Source organism: Epargyreus clarus, unplaced genomic scaffold (genome assembly GCF_041222505.1).
Source record: "Epargyreus clarus isolate Ecla_fem2 unplaced genomic scaffold, WU_Ecla_fem_2.2 ptg000003l, whole genome shotgun sequence".
NCBI classification, from domain to species: domain Eukaryota; kingdom Metazoa; phylum Arthropoda; class Insecta; order Lepidoptera; family Hesperiidae; genus Epargyreus; species Epargyreus clarus.
Window position 1 is genome coordinate 14,222,077 of NW_027332211.1, and position 12,026 is coordinate 14,234,102.

Here is a 12,026-nt window from a genome sequence, read left to right on the forward strand (position 1 = left end):
GGACGAAGTGAAATTTAAGAATTTGCATCGTATGAATTCGGCCTTACGCCATTTGACACAGGCTCGGCCCATTACCGCACACGGAGGAAAGTCTGACAATGGACGTGACATGACACAAGCTAGGAGCATTTTGTGTTGCTAATTCGGGTGATCAGTGAAAGCGGCCATTCGTGAGAACTTTTTCATTTTTCTTGCGTATCCGGAAGTCGTTACGTTGAACGTCATGTGACATTTTCAAGTCACAAGCTTCAGTGTCTTATACTCGTATTGATATTTTTAAATATCTTGTATTAATTTCATCTGTAGAGCAATATTTAGCAGGCTATGAAGCCAATATTACAGTCCGGTAAAGATGCAACGGCACTACTCGCCGCATATGCAAGCGTGAAATAGATATATGTTAGAGCTTACATAAATCAGTGTTTCAAATAGGATAACTAATTGGCATTGTGCAAAACTAATACTGCAAGCAAGATATCCTAATCATTGTCGATCGTATAACCTAACTTGCTTCTTTTAACCTAGTACGGTTTAACTATCTAATCAATTACTGTTTGTAAAACAATATTATGTATATTAACCTTTGTTCTGATTACTGATTAGTTAGATTATCACTATTGTCAAACTTCTATTCCGTTTTCCGTACTCAATCAAAAAGCACAAAGTGCGTTCGCAAAATTTTATTGTTTACGTGAAGGTAAATAATGCAATATTGTTAATTTGATTCAATATTTATAAACCGTTGAATATATGTTATTTCTTTAACGTTTCAGTATTGTAAATTTACAAATACTTATGCAGTTTAAGGTGTTAAACTTCATTATGAAATAAAATCATGAAATTTGAAACTGACGTTGTTAAAATACGTTAAAATAATGTCGATACCGTCGTTATCATCCTAAGATGTATACATACGACACGTTACGAGTACTGCAAGTTACTCGAGGTTAATGGTTAAATTAAACTACCACAGTTATTACTTACAGTTATGATCTGCTTAAAGTCCCGTCTAACTAGGATGCCTATAAAATGCAAAGTCTAGGTATTTCGTATACACCGTATACTTCTGCTATGCATCAGTATTATAAATTATATGAATTCATAATACCAGACATAACATTCAATCTTAGACTATAGTGTAAAAAAATAATTATCAGTTGGTTGGGCATATGGAGGCAATTGCTACTTTCCTTAGGACTTTCTAAGCAACACCTTTTTGTATCGCTGGAGAAAGTGATGATATGTGTGGCGTCTTGGGGGGTCAGAGTTCCAGCTTATCTTGATTATTCTCATACCTGGTGGAGCAATGATGCAATCTCGCTTCCGTATGCCACGTCGCAATCGGGATAATGAATGGGTATTTTGCGTCATCACCTGCCACTAACTAACTTCTTTGCTTTATCTATCTGTGCCATGGATAAAGTTAGTTACAAATGAGCATAAATGATTGTTACATAATTAATTTATTTAATCGGGTGACGCTCGGCGGTCGCCTAAGTGATTTTTTGCTTTTACACTCTCAAATACCTATTATTAAAAATCTTATCTGTTGTGTTCTTGTATTGTTGATAAATATGCTTGTAGAATCTTTTATGCATAATCACTTGTTATCAACAGCATGGTTGTCATCTAGATTTATGTTGAAAACAGTATGACCTGTATGACCCGCGTTGTGCAGCGGTGATCGTATTGTTGTAACGTGCAAAGGATTCTTGGTTCGATTCCTGGTCGGACAGGTGCCTAAATGATAAATTTAGACTTCTATTGTGAATGTGTCTTTGTATGTGTCCATGGCTATTAATAATAAGCAGGGCATTAAAATGTGGGTTTAAGGCTGGGTTCACATGGCAGTGACATCTTTGTGGAAAAACAATTGACTGCAGTTGAATTCAAACTTCAAACAATCAACTTGTTTAGCCGTGTACGTTTTTTGAAGTACAAACGTCATTTGCGGTGCTATACAAAATTATGTGCTACCATTGCCTCTATATTCTGCAATCCTGTATTCGTGCAGTATAATACTATGTAGACCGAGCGTGAGAGTGTTGAAAGCGTTATTATTATTATCGCTTTAATTTGTGAACAGGTCGATCAACATAGCACGAGGGAACACCCACAAAATCAACTGTTTTGCAATCGGCCATAACATCTGAACTATCACGACATCGCCGAGTTTCGTCCGGTGACGATTGGTTAATCGAAATTCTTGTCCTATAGTTTCCATTTCGCTTTTGAAGGTCGCGCTCAACGTCCGCGTGAGTTTCCGAGTTTCTACTGGCCCACTTCCTGGCGTTTCGACCGGTTGTGTTGTTGTGGACGTGCGAGCTTACAAGCAAACGTCTGCGGCATGCGTTTTGCGTCAAGTCTTGTATTGTGCGTCAAGTTTTCCCGTTGTCCATGACAAAATATACCATATTAGTAAGATAATCAATATTAAAATGATCGTTGTGAAATAACAAAAATATTTGATCAATATATTCTTCCGGTCATCCTATCTGAACCACTCCCAATTTATATAAATTGTTTCTAGAGTTAGTAAAATGTCCGTCATAACTTACAACATAGCTTGGATTTATTATACCTACTAGTGCAACTAACCCGAGTGTGCAAATATTTACCGTTTTGAGACTTTATTACCTGAAACATACATTCAGTAAAACCATTTAAAACAAAAACCTAGCTGCATGCTTTGTAGATATCCAAAGGCGTGAATATTGTCGAGCTATGAATTTTTCTTCACAAAACGGTTCAGTCGCCACTCGGCCACGATCATCCGGGTCAACGCAATTAATTCTCGCTACAAACTCGTTTAGTATCGTTTTGGGACGCTTCCAAATTAATACGTGAAATCTCATATTCGATTGATTCTGCTCGAGTGCGTTACAGATTAGAAGCGTGGATTAATGGCTAATGGGATGTCTATAAGCGGAAGACACAATAGACACATATTTTGTCCGTTTACTTTTATTTGCCTTTTAGATCGGATAGTAAATAAATTGGAAAGAAATAATTTATTAACTAATGCACTTAAACTACTTTAAGTGATGAAGTTTTTGTAAAATTTCTACATATTAATTTCTTCATATTATGTTAATGGTATGAACGAATTTCCCACCCTTGTTATATAGTACATTATGGTTCATTGACTTCATTATTTTATTGTTCTAAAATTGTTAAAAAAATAAGTCCTAAAACTCGTTCCTGGGTATGGGCATGCCTCCCTATCAGATTTCCACTTGAAAACCCCTTTCCTTTCGAAAATTTTACTTGTCGCTGACTCTTTTATATTCATTCCCTCTCACTTTATCAGACGTGACGGTGAATGAAGGGTCGCGACCGTCCGGAAATAACTTAATGGTGCACTTCTCCCGACGAGATTAATGGCCGTTGTGATTGCTCACTCAATTTCATTTGTATATATAATTATTATAATTAATAAGAACGACCGTGTCAATAATCTTTCTACACCAATTTGAGCAGAGAGGCGGAGCACCCATGGTTCAGAATCCCATTTGATGGAAACACCCATTTCTGTCGTAGGAAATGAAAAGCAAATATAAACAATTTAAATGAAAAATCTCCTAAATAAATAATATTTTATAATAAGTTTTGTATGATTACGATTAGTGTACATTCTATATATGATATTAGAATTTAGTTTGTTGGTTGCATAATTATCTTGAATCGCATGATAGAGACAATACATTATCACAATTCATTATTTCATTAAAATATTTTGATACATAATGCAGCCAAGATCGTTGTCAAATTTCTATTCTGCATGAAATTAGTAAAATATTTCACATACCTATAACACAAATAACTTACTCCGATTACTGCACAACTATAGGAAATATGACACTACCTACTTAACATCAATGATGCTTATTAATTCGATTACCTAATCCAGTTTTACGCACAAACAAGTTCGCCGCTGCCCTGATTGGAACATTGTCGTCCAAATATTGCCGGAAGAGTGCACTTCGACCTCGTTAGCCGCCACCTATCTACAAAATGACACTATTATGCCACTATCTTCCAACAATATTCCGACAAATTTATACACAAACATAGTTACGAAAAGTTAACAATGACAAATCGTCGCTGATAGTTTCATAAACGCGTCGGCCGTTGTTGGTGCATAAACCGGCAATATTAAACGATCTGGTTAGTGTTACTAGGTGCCTAGGAGATGTTTTTGAGGTGAAAAATGATAAAAGTATGCTAATCGAAATGACGTCGGATGCGTCAGAGACGGAAAGTGATAGTGTAGATATCAGACCAAAAGTGCAAGTTGACGGAAAGGTGACAAAACATGAAGAGGAAAACCCGACGCAGGGGTCGCAGAAAATGCGATACGAGAGACTCGCAAGGGTGCCCAGCTACCACATGAAATGGGCGCAAGTCCTGGAGGAGCTGTCTTGGAAAACACGCGGTGTGAGTTTAAACATAAAGTAAGAATTGTGATAACAGTGAAAGCTTCTCAACTAACTTGTTGAACTCAAGTAGGTACCTAGTAGGTATAGTATACCCTGTACGTTACTTGTCGCAGGATTTCCTTTTTCACCCTTTCTTGCGATAACGTAAGATCAAAGCTTTATTTGTGAATTAATCCTTATGTGTTAATAATTTCAAAACTCTTACTTGTATATTATTTGTACGTGAATATCTTTTGACAAGATCTAATTTTTATTTATGCATGAATTTTCCTTTAGGAAATACATAGAAAAAGTGTTATATTTATATTTTTGTGAATTTCTGTTAACAATTACTTGTCAATTTATACGTTTATAAGGTAGTCTGTGTTACTTCATTAGTATTATTATTTATAATTATGTATTTTATCAAGGTACCTTAACGGATTAACGTGCCAAAGAATTAAATATTTTAAATAGAGGATTAAATCAATTACGAAACATCCAATTAGGCAACGCAAGACGAAATACTGGCTTAATAATAAAATAAATCGATGGTTTCGTCATAATATACATTTTTTTCTCGCCGTAACGAAATACGCGACGTTACCCAACTGCGTGGAATCGAAGCTATATTTCCTTATCTTTTCAAGTATTTATTTTATTCGCCAACTGACCCGCTTTCCAGATTATATATTATATATAAGCTATGCTTTAACGATCGGCCCTTGACGCACCTTTATGTGTTATATAATTAACAATCTAACGTTTATAAATGCCGTTTAATTCATCAATCATAAAACTTAGTTAATTGGTAAAATAAACACTAAAATTTTAGCAAAAAAGATTTTACACACTTCATTCGCGAAGAGACAGTTCATCTCAACCATGACATGACAGCATGTGATAAATGAATTCTTGTGTAATTGCAGTCTAAAAATTTGCAAAATGTAACTTTAATATTTATATTTATTATATCGAAATATCTTACAACATCCGCCTTTTAAACAGGAATGTTTACTTTTACACGAAACAACTATTGGAATGGAGTGAAATAATTCACTCACGACTTGAGCTTGTAATAAAATCCAAGTTTACGTTGACTTTATCTATTCAGCATAAAATATTACTTCCATTATTATCGCAGTAGGTACAATTGCAATTGTCTTATAATCAGTCAAAGCTTTATTCGATTGGCCCCTTACAAGTACCATTCTTAATGTGTTTTTTTTATGTTACGATTCTTGGTAATGCAGTATGCAACGTAACGGTTTATGAGAGCTTATTTCCTAGAAGACAGTAATGAAATGGCATCTTTCTCATAGAACAACAGAGACAATTACTAGTAATCTCTGTTACATCATACACAAACATTGATAACATATTCGTAAATAACCCAGTGCTCCTTGGACTGTATAAAATATAAATAGATATACGTATTGGTCGTATCACCTTTGAACGCGAAGTTATTATATTGTGTCTCTATGAGAAAATTGTAAAAGTTTAAGACAAATTTATACATATTGAAATTAAATTCGACATAGGTAGGTATATACCTACATCATTGTCATTATTAGTATTTTGTTTAGGGGGACAACAGAGTTATGAAGGTTTTGTACAACCGTTTGAAAATATTTTAAATTAAATTATTATCCTGTTCATACTATACACTAAAGTGAGCTTCAACAAAGTTGTATCATGAATATACAGAAACGGTATAAAAATCACGTATAGGAGAGCACCGAGAGCACGCGACCCGTGTGAGGAATATTATGCAAACCTACCTACATGCAATACTTTCATAATATATATCTTACAACATAAATTTTACACAGTATGAATGGAAGCTTATGAGTCCCATATATCAACATTGCTGTAACGGTAGTAACGGGACGCCGCCCCGGTTCACATCAATTGACGCAACAGTTCCTTGCGGTTCCTGTTTTTCTTATTTCTTGTCATTCATTTCCAATTGTTCCTGCACTGTATGGGAAAGGTCACGAGTTCATAGCGGTAACGCACTAACTTGTTAGTTGGAATGCAATATACACGAGAGCCACGAGTATTGTGGTTCATTCTATGATTTGCGTTCAAGGCAATCGTGAATAGGCATATTGTAGGCAGACGTGCCACATCCTAGACCACATTTTGACTTACTACATAAAGTGAGATCGCGGTCAAACGTAAGCATAAAATATATTTGTTGCTCAGTCATTGAGTAACAGATATTAAAAAAATATCAGCGAAATATTTTTAATTTGTACAAACAATAGATTTGTAAGCTCTGTATGAATATTCAAATTGATTACAACAATATTTAACAAAGATACATATAGAATGAGTTCCGGATACATATAATTTCTCAGTTTGTTTAAAAATGCATCTCTAAGAACAATCAACGGAATATTTTCAAACAATTTGAAACAAGATTTATAATATGGCAATTGGTTCACCCAATCAATCAAGTAAACTATATGCAAATTTAATGTTGTGAAAGTGCAACAAACGCAGGCGGCGCCATGGGCGAAATCCAATGTATACTAAGCAATATAATTATAGTTTATATTATATACCTAAGTATGCACCTATTACTTGATATTTCCGTGTTTTCATTTAAGAATAATAATTATTTGTCTTATATTTGAATAAATCCTTCTACAACTAACGTGTAATGATAATTATAGAGTTGTGTATGTTCTCAAAATACCGCTAAAGACTCATAGGACCTTGTGGTATTTACAACTCATAAAAAGTAAACCACATCATAGAACCTTGTTACATTTAACCGTCTATATTTGTAAGGACCTCCCACTACATGGACGATAAAGCTGACGTCATAGTATTTATTGTAAATGTAGACCTACTAAGTGTCTGTAAAAATTCCCATAATTAAAATAACTTGTCTATGTAATGTCCTAGTAAAAGTACAAATTTTAGAGATTTTTTCTGATTTTTTTTAAACTGGTATGTACTGAACGATACAAGTAGAGCAGAAGCTCTACATAAAGCCTGTCATAGTGACAGAAAGCGCTGTTACTATCCTAAAGGACCAAGATAACGATGATAGATTAGAGAAACAGTGATGACATATTTAAGTGGCTTATACCACACACAGTATACTCGTATACAACACGAAACGTTCCGACACTTTAAATTATATGATCGTTTACAAAACGTATGCCTTAGTGTATTGCGAGTGTACATTTTCGTCATTATTAATGCTAACCCTAATTCATAATAGCATCATACTCACCTTCGGACAAATCGATTTAGCGCAGGACATTACCACAAATAGTTTTATTGAAATTAGCCCTAATGATAATAATCACACAGGTGATTATCGCATTCTCTACGCTCAAAGTGTAGTTGTGCCGGCGCAGCGTCGCGTATTGAAGTAATATGGTCAATCAGTTCAAGTGCACTGCTCGTTGAGGTCATGTTTATTTTAATATACCACATTAAGAGCCATTACCGATGTAGCCAGAAATAAAACTGTCGTAATTAAATAATAACCTAATTGGAAACGTATGGAACTTTTTCGACGGGTACGGCCAACTCTGTCTCGTAACATTACCTCATCACAAATTCATAACATTTTTGTTTATTTGTTAATTATAACATTGTTATTCAGTATACAATGCGTATAATTTGAAATTTTTAAGAGTTTCTGTTGAACTTAATAAAATTTCGGACATGTTAAACGAATCTCATATTTAACGATAACTATAGGAAATTTATTCAAACGTATAAAACACAATATTATAAAGCTATAATATGTTATCGAAGTTAGCAAAATGCCGCAGGATATTTGCAAAAGTTTATCGATTTTAGGCAACGTATAAAACATGTAAGTAGGTATATTATTGATAAAACAGAAAATATCTAATGTGTACAAGCCCAAAATAAATTTTCTTAATACGAAACATGGTATGTAATCAAGTCAGGAATTCGTTCTATCTCTATATACTCGTAACATTAAAAGTGAACCTAATGATGGAATGCAAGATGGGCAGCCGCAATCAGTAATTCGACGAGGCATGTGCGTTCAAACAGATTGCTTTACGGCATAGCGCCTGGGATGGTGTTTACAGAATCGTAACTTTGTAATGACGCGCCCTACATGCGTGCAGTGCGTCCTGCTAAGGCCAAATCCACACTATCACATATTAGAATTTGAAAAACAAGCAAATTTAAAAATAAGGAATTTCTAATTTTTATTAAATAATAAGAAAATCAAATATCATTAATTTTTGGTCTCCTAAGAGCGGGTGGTAAAAACATTAAGAAATATTGTAAACAGCTGATGGCTCCTTTTACTTAGAATTTGCAAATAATAGAGCATTATCTTTTTTATACATCCGTTTACAAAAACTCTACATAGAAATCCCAGCATCTTATTCTCATCATCAACTCCATCCTGTAGCACGTGCTTTAACTCAAACTCGGTTCATCCTCAAAAAAACGTTCACAGATGTCTTGAAGGAAATGAAAAAATTATACAATAAGTCTCCTTGGTCGCCACTGGTACATCCAAAACTTTTTGAAAATAGAACCCTAACCTCTATGCGTAGGGTTTAATTTTACTGAGTGTGGTACGTTCGCCGGCAGGTGTGCTCTACTAACACAAAGAAACGAACACACACTAAGAAAACAGCCTGTAGTTCATGGCACATAGCAGCACGTTCGCCCTTTATTACAGATGCAATACCGCAGGCATTATGCTCTACTTCGAATTTCCAACTTTCTAGCATTATTTTACACTCTCTGTAAACTTTCCGTGATTGGTCTTTTTATAACCGATGGTTATACTCAAATTATTTAAACAACTCAATATTGTTTCACTGATTTCCTCTTGCTATTAATAGCTGTTGACGCGGCAATGCGGACTCGTGGCTTTCAGTTAAAAGTTACAAAATAAATGTATTTAACGTGCGCTTGCTCATTCATTTCCACTGGAAATCAATTATTTTTTACTGAAGTATAATATTTTAAAAATGTAACACGCGTAGTTGCAAAATAAAGTAAATCGGCCATAAAATCTAAAAACGTTTCAACTACTTTTCGTTGGCTTGTTAAAACTAACTTGTCTCATGTGCGACTTAAGTAGAGCATCAATCGTGTCGGTTTCACCGCTAAAGTGGAGGCAACAACTTTTTTCTACGGTCCCAACGTATTCCCGCGCCCCTTCGCATCCCGACCCGAGCCATCACGTCAGTTCAGTTCCTTATTCTTCACGCAACCGAAGGCACACAGCATGTGCTCTATCTCGTGCGTTATAAACACAACCAAAATCTACTTGAAACGCGCTAAGCATTTTAATTACCATTATATCATCGTGTGGTGCAGTGACGATAGTGTGAACAAGCCTTTAGTGTTTGGAAAATGGATACGATAAACGTTGTTCTAAAAACGGGATACAAAATCATGAAGGATCTCTCCGAACAACATAAACATGTGAGTTCATGGCAATTATTGTATTTATTTAAATTTAAAAATAGGCAACCGCAGATTTAAACGTAAGATGGAGATGTTAAAACTCGTTTTGGTAACCCCCTTTTAAGTGAGGAGTGCGTGAGGGGTTAAACGGTAAAGACGTTACTAAACCATACGTAATAAAAATAAGTAAGTACATTAAAATTGGGTCCGATACAAATACACATGTAAACTGTTCGCAAAACTCCTTTACACACTTATGTATATGATTTATTAGAAATTCTGCCGACTTTATAAACATCCACTTACAATCATCATTTCCATATTAAGTTTTATTTTAATATTTATAACTTGTAATCATTTTTGAGTGTATGAATTATAAACCAATTATTTTACTTAAAACTCTCTTTTGTGTAATACGTAACCATAAATTGTAAATTTTAATGAGGTAAAAAGTATATCACAGCTGACTTATTATACTTAAAATGTTATTTTAGTTATTCTGTCAGCTATTTTCCGTTGTAACGTCCGTATGTTTATGAGCTCAAGGCACGCGAAACAAAGTTTTAAACGTTTGTATAATCTTAGGTATAGAGTTATAGACCATATAAAATTGAATGTGATTATAATTTGTCACGAAGTCTTCAAATAGTTCAGGTTCGAGAAATAAAACAAAAGAAATCGTGGTTTATCAGACATGCTACCTGAAAACTAAGTAAAATTTTCACATGTGTTACCGCACCCTACCAAATATACGCACGCTGCTGGTACAAGATACGGTACTCGAACCTCAAAGAGTCTACCACCCAGTAAATGTCTTTTCTCAAGCTTATACCGTAACCCCAACTGCAATAGCCGGTTTTTAACGTTTTTATGTGTCTCAGCGATATTAACAGGACTTTCGCGTGCGTTTTCAAAAGTGCTTTATTAGGAGTGATTTATGATACTTTTAACCCAAAAATATTCCGAGCTTCCATATAAGAAGTATGAATCAATCAACCTACATAAATATCTGCTCTTACCTTCTTCTGTTGAAATGGATAGATGTGATTGAGTTTGAGTATTGATTTGAGAGATAGAAAGGGAAAATAAGCACCATACTAGAGTTTCTGTACCCTTCCGCATACAAAGATCAAGTACCTCTAACATTTTGATCTTAAATCGCGGATACTTGAATTTCGGGGATATCATATAAAATATATTTAAGAACCCGTGATTAAAATAAAACTATAGACTATACGTAGATTTTTTTCGCTACTCCAAACTGTCTGATTGACATAACGTTGACAAAACAATGTAAAATTATCAAAAATATTAAAGATAATTTGATTCTAAAGTACAAAAGTAATTAGTGAATTCGTTCTAGAAACTGGAGCGCAGAACGGTTGATTGTCCAATTTGTTCACAAAATAAAAAATGACAATTCATAAATTCAATTTCTTTTTACCGTTGCGATAATAACTTACCATTTATGGCAAGATTTCTTTCGAGGATCCGTATGAAAGGAAAGTTTGCTAATTTTATGTGATAAACCAAAACTGACAGGGCACGCCCCTGAATTAGTTTTCAGAAAATTATTTACGTACTTATGTGCGAGAAAACTTTCTGTAAGCCAATATCTGCCACAAAATATTGCAAAAATATAGTTTGTGTCAATGATAAAATTATATAAGCTCAGGTTTTGATGATTTGAAAATGTTTTTTATTATTGTCAACAGATGGAAACGTCAGGAGGGTCAGAAAGTTCAGGCGGTGAAGATGCAGAGGCTCGGCGGTCACGGCGCGGCCACGTCTTGGCCGAGCTCCTCCAAACTGAGAGGGTGTACGTACAAGAACTTGGCTCTATACTCTCTGTAAGTGTTTATTACTATCATGTTTCGTAGTATTTTTTAGTTTGCGACTGTTTTGGTAATATGAGAACGTATGAACTGTACTGTATAGAAAAGGATTCAAATTCACTTCCTATTATTATATTGACTAATGAGCTTAGTGGTTTGCTTATGATGCCATAAACAACTCCGTCAAGGTCCATCGAATCCAATGAGACGCGATATCTCTTGGGTATTACGCGCTCTAAAAATTAAATATGCCATCACGTTAAAAGTAGTGCGTGGTTTACATGTGTAAGCAGCGCGTATTCAATGAACAGTCACGGACCATCTGACATAGTGTACACCT

General features: G+C 34.7%; 1 protein-coding gene across 10 annotated transcripts in view; it reads left to right on the forward strand.

Annotated features, from left to right (window-relative positions):
- Nucleotides 1-12,026, forward strand: part of LOC140754916 (guanine nucleotide exchange factor DBS) — a 115,168-nt gene that overhangs the window by 90,849 nt on the left and 12,293 nt on the right. For all 10 annotated transcript variants that reach the window (XR_012103723.1, XM_073090075.1, XM_073090119.1 and 7 more), the window contains exon 12: nt 11,567-11,701. Coding sequence is in view for 9 of the 10 variants with exons in the window: in XM_073090075.1 (XP_072946176.1) it covers nt 11,567-11,701 (135 nt within the window). In the remaining variant the exon portion in view is untranslated. The remainder of the gene's footprint in view (nt 1-11,566; nt 11,702-12,026) is intronic.